The sequence below is a fragment of the Cyclopterus lumpus genome, chromosome 1 (assembly GCF_009769545.1).
Source record: "Cyclopterus lumpus isolate fCycLum1 chromosome 1, fCycLum1.pri, whole genome shotgun sequence".
In the NCBI taxonomy this organism is placed as follows: Eukaryota; Metazoa; Chordata; class Actinopteri; order Perciformes; family Cyclopteridae; genus Cyclopterus; species Cyclopterus lumpus.
In genome coordinates, this window is record NC_046966.1 from 20,441,927 (window position 1) to 20,457,717 (window position 15,791).

Here is a 15,791-nt window from a genome sequence, read left to right on the forward strand (position 1 = left end):
GTTGGCATCGTGAAAGGGTTAACTTGTCCAGGGAGAAGTGTGTGTGTGTGTGGGGGGGGGGGGGTTGGGTTATCTGATATAACAGCCATGAGGACTGTACTGTACGTTCCTTGTCGGCTCATTATTTTGCTGTGGAAATAGACGTAAGGGTCCTTGTGAACGAGTGGTACTCCCATGCACTAAACAAGGAAGAAGTTAGAAGTACGACTAACTCACTGCTGACTCAGTGTGAGCAGCAGATTAGCCGCTTCAGAGTTTACCCCAAGTGGCAGCCCCCTGCTGTCGACGGCCAAAGCCAAAGATGCCGATGGCCAGAATGCTAAAAGAAAATCAAAAATCCCTGTAGTATTGTGAGAAAAACGCAGGAAAACAATAATGCCCGAATAAAACCCGAGCCATTCCTTCTGCGATGGATTAAAATAGAAGTGTATCTGTGCTGTCTTGCTTTAATGTGAGTTTATCACTTTCAAATCTTTTGATAGCCGTTGGTTTTTAGAGCTCTCGTGAATCTTTGATCAAAACTCTGCCTTAAAATGAAAACGCCGTGTTTTTACCCTTTTTGTCCAATTCCATCACATGTCCCTGTGTTGAATGGGAGAGCCTCCCATTGTGTCTATTGTCTTGTTTGTCACAACTAATTTATTATGAATTATTATGCTTACCGTCACCGTTTTTAATCTCTTCTGTCTTGTTCAATAAGTGCCCCTCCCCCTCACTAACTGCAGTCGCTTCAGATTCAGCACATCAGCCCCAACATCTGTCGACTTGTACATTCATTTCCAGTATAGGCTCCTCTGCCTCTTTAACATATTAATATTTATTGCAATGTGATGATGACTAATAATGGGTTTATAAAACTAATAATGTTCTTGTTTTTCGCTACTTGTTTTTTTTTTTTTTATTACTCATAATCTAATGTCGGAGGGCAGAGCCGCACCATTCCCCGCTATGAAAGGACACGTGTGCATTTTGCTGCCATTGTGATTGGTAGTGAGTGATTGTCTCTGTGTTCTGGCTTGCGGGTCACTCTTAGGGCCAGGTCCTCTCTCACGCTATGAATGGAAGTGCTCCACAGAGGCCCCTCTCTCCTCTGTCCTACCCGGCTCCCCCCACCTCGCTCCACACCGGGCTCCACAGACAGAGCCGGAGTTCAGGTGAGTCACGATCTTTTACTTCCTGTTTTATGGGCAATTATTTGACAGGAAGACAATGCCAAAGAAAGTGGGCTTGGTAAGAAAAGGCCATCCCGGCACCATCCCGCTGATGTGTTATGTCATTTTGGAAAGGTCAGGAGAGCGGCACTTTTTTTTTACGCTGTGAAGCCTCGGTAGGCGTATGACAGCTGGTTAGAGGTGATAAGTGGGATGGTGCCAGATCGTGTAATGTTTAATAAGTCTGATTCAGCATGAACGGGGAGCCGATGTAATGAAATTAGAACAGGGGTAAAATGATAACATGTGTCCAAGTTGTAGTTTGCTAGTAGTTGATATTGGTAAGCCAGAGAATAGTTTATTCCAGTAATTAAGCTGAGATAAGACATGCAAAAGTGTTTTATTATCAGCCATAGAAAGAATGGAACGAATCTTGTCAGCGTTTCTTATTAATTGTTCAGAGTGAGATGACAGAATGTATTTCTCATCTGCCTTGGACCGTGAGTTAGCATTTCATTTCTTTTAGCGTTTAAAAAAAAAGAAAAGAAAAAGGAGCTTTGATGACATCCATTGTTTGATTTTTTTTTTTTTATCTGGATTTTTTCCAGTTTCACCACCTCATGCATGATCAGGGAAGTGCTAAACACTTTTGAGGTAAATCTTTTATGAAGCCATAAAGAAATATTTGCAAATGAATTATTGCCCATAAACATAGTTAATGGCACATGTATTTGTGAAAAGCCCAGGCTGGGATATGAGTGAACCTATTAGTAGAAGACGCGGCCATCCAGTTGTGGTGCACAGTATGAAAAGAGTGGGAGATAAAGAGGTTGTTCTTCACATCATGAGGTGCACAAAAGAGCCGTTCATCCGAGGATGAGTCACCGTTGACTTGTTAATTCCTTCTCGGTGCTCTCTGATTATTAGTGGCTTCAAAGGACAAGTGTGTCTTCTCCTCTCCTCGCTCCTCTTCCTCCTCTTATTCAGAGGGCAGCGAGTCGTTCACCACCGAGTCTGTGGTGCTGGGCCACAGCAGCCACAGCAGCAGCACGGTGCCCATCGCTCGCTTCTCAGAGGAGGAGAAGAAGGTGTCCGTCATCAAGGCGCCGCACTACGAAGGCATCGGCCCCGTGGACGACTCCGGCATCCCCATCGCTATCCGCACGGTGAGGTCCAACATTCAAAGAGCTAAAGACGCTGCACCGTCTCTGTGAGCCACCGTAGTGTGTAGTCTTTTGACCTATTTGTGTTGTCTTGATATGTGATCAGGCTCACGAGAGTGGATTACTTTCAGCTGTCAGCAGCTTCTTACCCCATATTAAAAGCCCTTTCTCTCTCTCTCTCTCTCTCTCTCTGTATCTCTTTGACTCTCCCTCTGCGTGCTAAAGATTCACAGACGAGCTCAGACAAGGTCTTTTTGCTTTAGCACTGCGACGTCCTCGCCGCTCACTTTTCAAAGTGTGCGTCCGTGTGTTATCTCCGTTCGCGTATTAACACTCCACCGCGTTATCCATCTCTTGAAGAGCTGGCAGCTTTTTAAAGCGGAAAGAGGAGAAGGAAAAAGCAGAATAACAGACCCTCCTTGTTGTGAGAAGGCACACATTTTTGCGGGGCACTTGATTTGGTCGCCGTGGAGAAGTGAAGTGGTAATTGGGCCGGGCCAATGCTCCGTGCTCCGTCACATTCACTCCATCGCCGTGGAGCCAAGCGGCCTGTTCCAGACACGGTGTTTAGCGCTACTGAATAAAAGGGGGATTAAATCTGCCATTTGATAGCTCTTTTTTCGTTAGATCTACACAGTATACACACAAAGACACGCATACCAGGGGTTTCTCCTGGACTTTCTGGGCACTGCACCAGGAGCTCCCACTTTGTTTGTTTTTTGTAGCAACATGGCTTCTGTATCCTCTTAAGCTGCGAAACCCAAACCCGCTGACATTGATTTCTGAAAGCGAGCTCAATTTTAAAAAAACAACAAAACAAAACGCAACGGTGGTTCATCAAGCGGTTCTTCGGCCAACCGACGTCCGAACATACAGCTTATGATGTCATTCTGCCGGCCGCAAGATAACAGTCGAGTGTGGTTTCATGTGACGGGGGGGGGGAGCTCGTCACATCCAATCTGAGAGATTTATTCATACGGCCCGGAGCTCAATGTTCAATATTTAACAGGAAAAAAAGGTAGAGGGATTTTTAAATATAAAATACTTAAAAACATTTTTTTTTAATTTATTTTTTTTACATATAACAAATAAATCAACCCAGGCACACATAATTGGAACTTTTCATTTCACTGGATCTTCAATAGATAGTAGTGAGTGTGAGAACCACAGACTGTATCTAAAGCATGTATATACAGCTCGTGGTGAGAACTGTGCAATCTTTTGTTTCCCACAGTTATAGCTGATAAATAGATTAAATATCCCACTGAGACTAATTAAGAGGCGGCGCATTACGCAAAGTGAAATAGATGCAAGACTTTAGTCGTCCTCAACGTCGTATGGAGAGTGTCTCACACAATACATATCTATAATTAATTTATTCATGTCTCAGCGTGAGTTAAATGCTCTGTGAGTGAAATATGGATCTCTAGAAAGGCGAGAGTTTTTTTTTTTTTAGAGAGTGTTTGTTTTGTTTTCTCAGTAAGGACCCGGTCCCATGAAGCAGCGGGAACCCTTCCTACCTTCTCAGGTTTATGGTGCATTTCACGGCACATGAATCTTTACGACTGTTCCTCTCTCTCTCTCTCTCTCCACAGACCGTGGATAGGCCCAAGGATTGGTACAAAACTATGTTCAAACAGATCCACAAGGTTCACAAAGCAGGTGAGTCTGAAGAAATGTCCCTTTTTTATGTGATGTGATCAAATGTTCGAAACCACGCATGCATGCTGTGTACCCATGTGTGTGTGTGTGTGTGTGTGTGTGTGTGTGTGTGCATCTTTGTGTGTGTGTGTGTGTGTGTGTCGGTTCTTATTAAACCAAAAGACCCAGAGAACTTCAGAGCCAGAACTCATTAGATTAGAGCAAGAGAGTCTGGAGAGGAGGAGGAATTGAGAGAAACCTCTAATAGACACAGAGCTGTCCTGGGAAATCTGTTTTAATTTTATGGGCTCGATAGAATCACACACAGTCGGTTCAAAGCTTATTTGTTCTAAACTGCTCCGGCTTCTTCTACTGCAGCACAAACACACAATTCAATTTCAATTCAGTTTTATTTTATATAGCCCAATATCACAAATTACAAATTTGCCTCAGAGGGAAACACACACACACACACACACACACACACACACACACACACACACGGTTTTATGTGTGTGTGTGTGTGTGTGTGTGCCTAAAAAATACTTCAGGCCTCTTCTCTTGATGAGCTTCCATGACTCTCTGAATACTCGTATACTCGACACTTGAATTTTATAAAGTAATAATCCAAAGTCTACAAATCTTTCGAGTGAGCTCATGTAGATTTTAAGAAATGTGTAGTTTCATCGTGTGGAGAAAAGAGCCAAAATCAAATACTCATAGTTATGTCACATTATGGTTAAAACACTGCCTCTGTGAGTGGCTAGCTAGTTGCCGAGCTCGTTGATGGACGGAGGGGAAAGTGGTTCATGCTGCTTGGGTGGTTTCATAATTCATAATTTCATAATAACTGTGAAGAATGGTCACTATTGGAACTTATTTACTAAAAGTGCCGTTCTCTCAGGAGAGCAAAGTGCACTCTTGTTCCCTCTTCCCCACGACGTTTTGTTTGTGCGTGCACACCAATCGGTCTCTGTTCCCTTCTTCCGCAGACGACGACTACTCTGACACATACAATGCGACATACGCTGTCATAAACAACGGTGAGAGAGAACAAAAAAAAGTTGCTCACAAGCCATTTCTCCCCGACCCATTTGTCTCCTCCTGTCCGGCTCGCTGTGCCTCCATTACCGCTCCCTTCCAATGTCTCCTCTGTCCTCCACAGACGACTACAGCCTGTCGTCCAGCGCCACCATGGCCCACCCCGCTCCCCGGACACACACGTACAGGCCACTCGCCAAAAGCCCCTCGGACAACGGAGGGCAGCCGGGCCCTCGCGAGCCTCCGCCGTCCCCTGTGGCCCCGCCCCCTCCGCCCATGCCGTCTCTCCTCCAGCTGAGGGCCAGAGACAGCGATCGGGAGAGAGACTCGCCCGACGCGTACGAGAGAAGTCTTCCATCTCGTTCACGATTCATTCGATGATTCATTGACTTTGTTGTCTAAGAAGCATGTTTGTTTGTTTTTTTCTTGCACCAGGAATGAATGGGGTCCTCCCAACAGGAAGGTGGACACACGGAAGTACCGCGCAGAGCCGAAGAGTATTTTTGAGTATGAGCCGGGAAAGTCCTCCATTTTGGAGCACGAAAGACCGGTGAGTATATTTGAAAATATATTCTGTCATTGGATTATATTGAAGTTTTAGAAGGCTCATTTTTAAAGGGGTAAATGACCAAACATTAAGCAAAAAGCTCTTTTCTCAATTTGACCTTAAATTGAGAAAAGAGTCACAAGCACACATGTACCTTTTCTTGCCGGATGTATTTTCATATTATGGGGCTTTTGCACGGACTTCTTTCAGTCAGGCACGACGTGGGCGTTAAAAAAGCGAAGGTTTCCACGTGCTGCATCCTTGAGTGTCTGCTTGTCTGCTTCGTCAATTCTCCCCACTCAGAGTGAACAGCCAGTGCGGAGATAATTACCGTGTAGAGAAAGTAATAGATAAAAAGGTATCTGAGAGATGGAGAACAGGATAATGGAGAAGGTGTTGTCGACGAGGAGTCTGTCATGTGGGAGAAGATTAAAACAGAAAAAAAAAAAGTATTTGCAGACGTTTTAATGCTCAGGGCTATAATGCATGAGTCAGTTCCTGATAATGCAATAAGAGGACAAAGCTGAAGAGTAGAAGTGAACCCACGCGGACTAATCTGCTGTCTGAGGCTCGGTTTTAGGAGCCTGTTCGGTGGTGAAGTGTCCATTTGTGTCCAATTATGAGCAGCGGGAACAAAAAGACAGTTTTTTTGTTTCTTTAGTTTCTTTTTTCGCCTCTGCTCTCGACTCTTGCTTTTTTTTCTTCTTTTTTTTCTAACAGGGTGACTCATATGCCTCAAAGCTGTATTCTCTTTTTTAGCAAAGAGAGATGCAACGCCTACGAACTGTCTCCTGGCAGTGTTTCCTTTGGCGTGAACACTCCACTTCCATGTGGGAAATAGGGTTAGAAGGAGCAGACAGAGTAGTAAACCAGCCTCTTGGCTGCAGTGCCAGCCAAAGTGTGTGAGATAGAGAAAGCTGTTTGAGTTTAATACATCCAGATGATTAACTTGCTTCACAGAGACAACCGTTGTTTTGGCTTTTCTCCCCCCCCCCCCCGTCTAATTTCATTGCACGCAAACACAGGACATCCTATCCGACTGAGCCTTAATACCAGAGATACAGCTCCGTCCTCAACTCCGTCAAATTCGTTATCTGTAAATCCACCTTTTTTTTAAAAGCGTCTCCATTAAAACATGAAGGGGTTAATGGTGCTGCTGGGGATGACTTACAGGGGGAGAGAGTGTGGCAAGGACAATGCAAGTTTTATTAGTGGAGCAACAAGGCAATCCACAGTGCATTAAAGTAATATTCCACCCATAAAATGCCAATTTGTAGATTAATTACTCATCCCGTGTCCCCTTAAATTCTTGCCCTTTTTCCCCAAACACATGCGTCTCCACTAAAACCGTACTCTTTAACAGTCTCACACGTGGGGACGAGACGGAAGGGCTTTTAAATAATACCAAGGTGTGGATAATGAGGTCGGGTGTTAAATATGTAATGCTCAAAGTAACATCCTGATTTTCATTATCTGTCAGCTCTGTAAGGCTTAGAATAAAGCGTCTGTAATGGGATTCCTGGTGATGCCACATGCACGTGAAAAAACGAACGGAGGCGTTGAAGCCGTCTGCCTCTTTGGATAACGGTGGTTAGAGGTGGTCCTGTGTGTATTCGAAGCCGGTCTAAATCTTCATCCTGTGCCCGCCTCCCCCCGTGCCACCTTCGTCCATTCCTAACCATGAGGCCCATGTCTTTCTCTGTGTGTGACTTCTTTTCCACGCTGTCTTTCTTCTACCTCCTCTCTCTCTGTCACTGTCATGCTTTCCCAGACCTATGACGACATAGATTTAGAGAACGAGCCTTGGTATAAGTTCTTTTCCGAGCTGGAGTTTGGGCGGCCGGTAAGTCAGGGCCATAGCTCCCCCCCACCCCACCCCCACTCCCACCCCTCTCAAGCACAACCTGCCATAGGCGGACCCCCACTTTCTCTCCACTCTCCCCCCCCCCCAATGATGTTTTATTTGTTTTTATTTTGAATGTCTCCATCAATAGACCGGGTGGGGCTAGTTGTGTGGGCATGTAGTACTTGTTGGGTGCTGTGACCCCCCCCCCTTCCCCCCTGTGACAGGCCGTGTGATGTCTCTGCCTTGCTGGGTGTTTTCTTGGTCTGGTGGCTACCAGGCACTGAAATGTTCACGCACACACCTGGAGGACTTTATTTCAGTTAGTTATTGCATCTTGTTTCAGGAAAACGATTTAAAAAAAGATGCTTGAGATGACCTGAATTTTAACTGGTAGAGCTGCTCAGAGAAGTCAATCATAACATATAACGTAACAATATACATTTAGGCAATAGATGAGTTTTCTTTTATTCTTCAACATCTCTTCCACATTCTAACATAAATTCCTCATCCTTGTATATACAGTAGCCTCATTCATAGTCCATTCACGTGATTATTTTATTAATTTCTGCTCGTTCATCTTCAAGCTAAAGGCTGCAGCGCCCTCTGCTGTATGCAGGTGGTAAAGACGCCCTAGTGGCACAAGGCAGCGATTGTCTCTAGCCACAGATCTTGGATCAGAAACCCCCCCTCCGCCCAGCTCCCTTCCCTGACTGATTGACAAAGTGCCATGCCTCTGTCCATGCCATAGCATGACACCAGGTGATTGTTCGATGGGCTTATTCCAAAATATTCAGGGGAAAACGTCACATCCTGGTGCCGGCCGGCACGGCTTCCCAGAGGTCGTGTTGGCTGTCCGTTGAGATGTTCTACCTGCAATATTTTTTGAATGTTTCACACCACTGAATAAGCCCTTAGAGCGTAGACGGTTCCCCTCCATCACTGGGTGATTATGCACTGTGCGTTTATCGAGGCGACGAGTCACGAGACGTTTTCACCGCCTGAGGGAACGATTGTGTCTCTGCACCAGCAACGCAGCACCGAATCACAGCGCTCTGAAATAAACACCGCAGCTTTCTGCTTTACAGCTTGCTCTCACACTCTGCATGCGCGCGCGCGTGTGTGTGTGTGTGTATGTGTGGTACATGAGCACATTTGTGTCTGTGTCTGTGTGTGTGTGTGTGTGTGTGTATAAAGTCTGATTTAGAAGGCCAAATTTATTTCAACATTGACATACTGTAGTTTTAATGTTGCTCTTTTGAGATAAGCATATAGGAATACAAGATGACTAGATGAAATAGCTGTGTGTGTGTGTGTGTGTGTGTGTGTGTGTGTGTGTGTGTGTGTGTGTGTGTGTGTGTGTGTGTGTGTGTGTGTGTGTGTGTGTGTGTGTGTGTGTGTGTGTGTGTGTGTGCACTCACAGTATTTGTGAACTAGTCCATCTCTGGTTACTCTGATTCTCTAACGAGTGTCGCTCTCTCCACATTTTTCCCGTTTTTTTTTTTTGTTGGTTTCTCCCCATGATGTCACCACTGCTTCTCCTCCTCCACCTCATTTTCACCTTCTTCCCATTCCTCCTCCTGCTCCTCCTCCTCCTGCTCATTGCTGCTGCTTGGGGCTGAAGCCTCCTAAAAAACGGCTGGATTATAATCCAGACATCTCCGCTCGCCAACGTATTGAGGTAATCGCACATTCATGAGTGTTCCAGTGGTGTTGTTAATCTCACACTTTCTAACAAGTCACAGGCATTTAAAATCTCTTATTATTTCAGGAAATTGTAAGACGTGGTTTCTTCAAATGAGTAATGTAGTGTAGTGTGATTGTCAGCCATCCACCACAATTATGAGCATGATGTTGCTTTGTAAAGACTTTTTAATTTACAGCTGTGAAGTGCTCTTCATTTCTTCGCATAGGGGTTGTATGACTTCTGTCTACTCTGACATTTTATGAAGATCTAAAGAAATATAGATATAATTCACTGGAAATCTTTTTTTTATATATATTTCCAACATTATTGTGTGTTTCATTATTCACGGTTAGCATTTCCTCAGAGAGACCATTGCCGTTAAAGTGCCACTAAGACCCATTCCAGCTGATCCATGCCACATTTTGCAGGGCGACATTTGCCCCCCCCCGCCTCCCCGCCCCCCCCTGAGCTCAGCTCACTACATCCTTTGCCGTCATCCTCCTATGAAACGAGTCCAAAAAGACAATTTATCCTCACCGCTCACACCCCGTAGGCCTCCTCCCCCGGCTCAGGTGTGCCATGTGGAACCAGCATCCGTCGCACCTTACGCTGGGGGAGCCTTTTGAGTGTGGCACAGCAACAACAACCGCATGCAGGCTGTGCGTTGTGAACTGCTCTGCCTCGAGTCTTTGTTCCTGCCGACCTCACTTCTCTCTCTTGTTGTCGTCTGCCCTGTTTCAGACATCCCTGCACATCGCTCCCGCTGACAAGGCTCCTGAGAGACCTGCGAGGTAACCTCTGTTTCTTTTATTTTCCTCTGCATCACTCATCCCCCCCCCCCCCCCCCCCCCCCATCCTCTCAACAGCAGTGGTCCTTGTTGTGATTCAGCGGGGAGTCACAAACGGCTCTTTCTTGCCTTGACTCCTGGTGCAAATAGCCTCTGTGTCTGTTATTACTAATGCAAAGATTAGTGTTGGGCTTTATTTTCTTTTGCCACTGAGGGGGGGGGGGGGGGCGCTTTGCATCACCCTTTCACTAACACCAGAATAAATTAACCCTGCAAACCTATTGATTCTGCCCTTCATCTCCTATCCTGCCCCCCCCCCCCCTCTTCCTCCCCTTGGCCTGCCCCCTTTCACCAATGGCCTGCTTATTCAGTCGCAATTTCCTCGGTGCACAGAAAGAGCAGAAGAGGGATGAATAGGCCGTGTAATTCATGTGAGCTTTTGAGTGTGTTTGTCAAAGCCCATTGGCTTTTTAGTCTTTTGAATACAAGGAAGTAAGGTATCTTTCCAGACACGAGGATAATGGCCTAACTGTGTAGCATTGGTTTAGAAGAGAGAAAAGAACGTTTTCATTATTTATAATATTTATTTTATTCTTTACGATATTTTTGGTACATGGTTTGTACTGCCGACACAGGAAACACAGTAAATAGTATGAACTCGTAAGACTTTTTCTATAATACCTGAATTAAATGTGCCTTCTGCAAACGCACGCATGCACCAGTGTCTCGTGTCGTCCTTGACGTCCGGCTGTGTTTACAGCGCCGCCAGCGACTACAGGAAGAGAAGGAAGTCCGAGCCGACAAGTTCCCAAGTGAGCGCTCAGCCTCAGAGCCTCAGAGCGCCGACCTTCCCCAAACCAGTGGATGCCTACAGACCCAGCAGCAGCCTAAAGAAACCTGCGGTTCGTTCCTCACCAGCCTCGCCCTCCAGAGCCAAAGGTACACAAACAAACAAACAAACTTTCTCTTGCCCCTTCTCTTCACCCAGACCGTCGTGTGTTTACTTACTTGCCACATTGCCTCAAAATCCAAGAAGATGTGTTGTCATTTGTGATGTTTTTCATAACACAATGTCTGTCTGGCGAGGTCCGAAAGTCTCCTAGATTCGTATCGGTGGAAGTCTGAAGAAAAGACATCAAATCCTCCTCTTTTTTTTTCCCCCCACCACCTTTACTCTTTTCTCTCCTACTTCCTCCCTCTCCCCAGCTCCTCCATCCTTTTGCTGGGTATTATTGCTAAATATGCTTTCCCTCCTTCTTCTCTTTCACCACGCTGCTTTTTCTTGGACATCTGAAAGGTGGGGACGCATGCACCATGTATTCAAACAGTTTGACCTCCCCAGGTCCTTATCTCCCCCCTGTCCCCTCTGACCTTGTCCATTGCCACGAGGAGGCCAGCGAGGAAGGCAGCTCCTCCGTCTGCGGTGAGAACAGTTGGCCGACCAAAGGCCCGGACGCTGAGACGTGGAGCAGCGCGGACGAGGTACCGCCCGTCCCCGGCAAGCTCAAGTCACGCAGCTGTGACGACTTGCTCAATGACGGGCATTCCGGCTCGGGCGGGCGCAACGCCACCCGCTCGGAAAGTGCCGGGTCCCTGGTCTGCGATGAGAATCCCTCGGGTTCGACCGGATCCATCTCCGCTCGCTCGTTGCCCCGCCTCCACCGGCGACTGGCACACGACTCGCCGGGCTTTCTCCAGCTCTATCGCAAGATGCACCAGATCGACCGCGCTCACCTCATCCCGTCCGAAGTGATCCGCTCGGTGCGCGCCCGCATCCTGGAGCTCGAGCGGCAGCCTCACCTGCATCGGCATCGCCTCTCTCCTTGGGCCCCCTCTTGGGGCGTGGAGGTGCCGCGCGACACGGTGCCAGAGCGCATTTCTGCGTACGAGCACCTTATTCAGAAGTCCAAATCCATGCCCAACTTGGGTGATACTGAGGTGCCTTCAGGCGCCACCACGCCGGGCGACTCGTCGTCTCGAGCCAGCAGTAGCGGCGGCGGCGGCGGCGGCGGCAGCGCCACACCCAGTTTTCCAAAACGCCGTTTTTCCATCGAGTCTTTACTCGAGGAAGACAACAACGGCAACAGTGGAGCGGCGCCTCACGCCATGGATCAACGGCATCGACCCCGCAGCCCACCTGAGGGTCAGCCCCGCGCGGGGCCGGAGCCGAGCCGCGGGCGGTCCTATCCCGCTCCTCCCGTTCCTCAAGGCCCACAAGCCAACCCGGAATACTCCGACAGCGAACAAGACGCCGTTGCGTCTGACCTCAGCGACTTCGTCCAGGTGGAGGGTTCCTCATTCTGCAGCGAGAGTGACTTTGACCATTGCTCGCTGACCTCCTCTGAGAGCTTGTACGGCTCTTCCACCCTTCACCACCACCTGCGTCATCACCAACACCACCACCACCACCACCACCAGCCTGGCCACCAGAGTCTAGGCCAGAGCCAGGGCTACCAACACCGCCACCTCATCAGCTCCTGCAAGGGCCGCTGCCCGGCCTCTTATACCCGCTTCACGACCATGCTTCGCCATGAGAGAGAGCGAGCGCGCCAGCAGCCCCAGAGACCGTCGCAGCCGAGCCGCAGCAGCCATTCCCAAATCCAGAGCTCGCAGTCCCAGCAAGCGATGTCCAAGCTGGCCTTCCTGGTCAGCCCAGTGCCTTTCCGCAGGAAAAAGGGCTCCCCGCCAACCTCCAGAAGAAGCAGCGGCGGCGCAGATCGAGGCGGCAGACCCAAGTCCAAACAGGCCATTTATGAAGCGCTAGATGCGGCCTTGAGAGACATATATGAGCACATTCAAGCGGAGCGAGGCCAGAGAGGAACTCGGGCACCCGATGACAGCATCCTGAGGAGAATACTGTCCGAGCTGCTGCCAAACGTGCCCGAGCGGAGCTCCTCGTTGCGGGGGAGGAGGGGGTGTTGGCACGGGGGTCAGTCCTCTGCATCTTTGTACCCGGATGGGAGCCCCACTGAGTATGCCTCACACGGAGGGGACGCCTCCACACCGCGGCTACAGTCGCCAGTCAGTGCCTGTTACGGACGCCACTCGGACGCCTCAAACAATAACGAATATGGAGAGGAGCAGGGCAATGGAAATGGTCTCTGTTATTCAGGTGGAGATGACGCACATATTACACCTCTATTATGCATGTGTACACTTTGTCACACCAGCACATACGGTAATAAACGTGTACACATAATCCATTTAGCTCAGTATTGCATGGGCTTGTTGCCCCATCCCTGTAATCGGTCAGCCGATACATCCATTACTGTGCTTTTTTTTGTATATGAAGTTCAGTAAGAATGTTTACTGTGGATTCTCAAGTAAAGCCTGGTGTTAAAATACTTGGCATTCTTTTGTTAGTGAAACTAAACACGTCCTGCCGGTGTTTCACATTCGTGATCTAAACTGGGAGGATTAAGCTATTTGAGCTGCTGGAAACCTAATTTGAGCCCCCCTCCCCCCCCACACAACAATAGCAAAGTAGGAAGAATTGGAATTATATAGTGAGGGAGAACAATATTTCTGTTAGGAGAAAATCAAAGCAACAGAATGATAAGTAAGAGCAGATTTCTTCCAGGACTAATATATACTATATCTCAAATAAAGGCCTGAGCTTCACTGTAATTGAGTAAAACAGTTATTTGAGAATTTACAGTTCATTATTCTGGTTGAAGTTAATACAGGTGAATATTCCTCTCTATGTTTATAATTTGATTATTGTTTTTTTGTTTTTTTTGTTGTATGATTTCTTTCTGTTTTGCAGATTCATTTACGGAGTCGTATTTCTTTCCCACAATCATGTTTTCCTTCCAGCCGGTTTGCTCGTCTGTTCATGTTTGTACATTTAGTCATTTTTACAGTTTGTAGCCGTTTTCCCCTCATTTCATGTTGTGTTTTCAGCGATATTCAACTGCATGTTTCATATTGTGGGAATTACAATCGCCTGGTTTTCTTTTCCAGTGAAGTGGAAATAAAACAATCCTTTTTTTTTTTTTTTTTTACCCCCACAGCTTTCTTTCCTTAAATTACTTGTTGGAACGTCGTCATCGTATCACTGTGCCATTCAGTACCTCGCCAAAGCTCATTTTTGTATTGTCAGCATGCGTCATGTGATTATGATTGTGGTTGCTATGGTAACTCCTGTTGCCTTTCTCACGTGTCTCTGCTAACCACAGACCAGGATGTCTCCCGGTGCTATTCCACTGTGGATGGACGCCACACCCCCCAGAGTAGAAGGCCTACTCCTGACAGAGAGGTACGACATTGAACCTTTCGCTGGCATTCTCAACACCAACATGCATTTCATGTTATGAAATGAACATAAAACCTCCGTTTTATCTGAAGTACACTTTAATAATGTGGTTGGCACGACACACATATTTTCAGATTCAACATGTTTGTCTCTTAGTAGCGTCACGATGCCACAGCACAGTGACATCTTCTCACAAATATTGAAAAGGCTTTTTTTATTTTATTTTTTGCCTGGTTAATGCTTGCCGGCTTTCTTTCTTCTCACTCTCATCTCCTAGGTCTCCCATAAACAGATGACACAACTTATTCTGTTCTCTCTCCTCCATCAGAAACAGCCTGCGAGGGCCATTTATGATTTTAAGGCACAAACCGCGAAGTGAGTACAGTAAAAGCACGGAGCGCGCGCACGAGGAAGCTAGCTTTGAAGTGCGAATGCCTAACTGCACATCAACGCATCTCGACTCATTGCATTTCAGTTACCATCTCGGATGTGTGCGCGCGTGTGTGTGCATTTATTGCATAAAATTAATTTTGCTTCACTGTCACATCTCACCACCACACCTGGATGGCTTTAACAGATTAATTTGTATGTCGTCTTTTAAATGACTGCATGAATAAAGCTTATTTTGGCTGTTTGACGTTCTGTTGCTGACGCTGATGTGAAATGAGCTGTGCTGTTTCTTTCTTTTTTCTTCCTGTTTGTGCGCCGGCACTTTGATGACATGAATGTGTTGCAGGGAGCTGACATTTAAGAAGGGTGATGCGGTGAACATCATCCGGCAGATAGACAACAACTGGTATGAAGGAGAGCACCGCGGACGGGTTGGCATATTACCCATTTCCTATGTGGAAGTAAGTAAGCTCATAAACTGCATGTGAGCCTGTGCACCATTCGCATGAGTACATTCTCATGTGTAATTTGTGGCTCGTTTTTGTCCCTCTTCAACACACACACACACACACATTTCCACCAATGCACACATGAACAGAGGATGCCGTCCTCAGAGAAGCAGCAGCCGATTCGTCCTCCTCCTCCAGCGCACGTCAGAGAGATCGGAGAGGGAGTCGCTCGCTACCACTTCAATGCCGATACCAACGTGGAGCTGTCACTGAGAAAGGTAGCCTGTTTATTGTTTGTGTGGTGAACTGGAAAAAGCTGCAACAATGCCACAGGTTATGTAATGGGAGGAACTATTAAAAGATGTGTGTATTGTGTGTATACGCAGGGCGAGAGGGTGGTTGTGATACGGCAGGTGGACCAGAACTGGTACGAGGGGAAGATCCCAGACACGAGCAAGCAGGGCATCTTTCCTGTGTCATACATCGACATCGTCAAGCGCTCCCCGTCCAAGAGTTCCAGCCACCATATAGACCCACACGGTTACCCTGGCAACAGGACACCGAGCTCTACACCCACCAAGGTAGGGGAATCGCGACAACATTGTGACGATAGAAAACAATGAACAATACAATTTGAATAGAGTTGTACATTTAATAAAGCACTTTGAGGTGCTTTAGACATTAATTTATTTATTCATTTATTTATAATTTGGGGCATTTATTTATGTTGCAGAACAGGAGTGTTGGTTCATAACACAAATTGCAAATACCAACAAACAAAAAATGTCTCCAGCTCAGTAAAATAGTGTATGTCAATATATTTAGATATATAAGTA

General features: G+C 46.9%; 1 protein-coding gene across 1 annotated transcript in view; it reads left to right on the plus strand.

Annotated features, from left to right (window-relative positions):
- sorbs2a (sorbin and SH3 domain containing 2a) overlaps positions 1-15,791 on the plus strand; it is a 28,052-nt gene that overhangs the window by 4,999 nt on the left and 7,262 nt on the right. Inside the window, exons 5-17 of the mRNA XM_034543753.1 lie at positions 1,034-1,154; positions 2,139-2,317; positions 3,910-3,976; positions 4,948-4,998; positions 5,121-5,334; positions 5,432-5,546; positions 9,815-9,864; positions 10,622-10,800; positions 14,040-14,119; positions 14,394-14,491; positions 14,853-14,967; positions 15,105-15,233; positions 15,342-15,536. Of these exons, the coding sequence (XP_034399644.1) occupies positions 1,034-1,154; positions 2,139-2,317; positions 3,910-3,976; positions 4,948-4,998; positions 5,121-5,334; positions 5,432-5,546; positions 9,815-9,864; positions 10,622-10,800; positions 14,040-14,119; positions 14,394-14,491; positions 14,853-14,967; positions 15,105-15,233; positions 15,342-15,536 (1,593 nt within the window). The remainder of the gene's footprint in view (positions 1-1,033; positions 1,155-2,138; positions 2,318-3,909; positions 3,977-4,947; positions 4,999-5,120; positions 5,335-5,431; positions 5,547-9,814; positions 9,865-10,621; positions 10,801-14,039; positions 14,120-14,393; positions 14,492-14,852; positions 14,968-15,104; positions 15,234-15,341; positions 15,537-15,791) is intronic.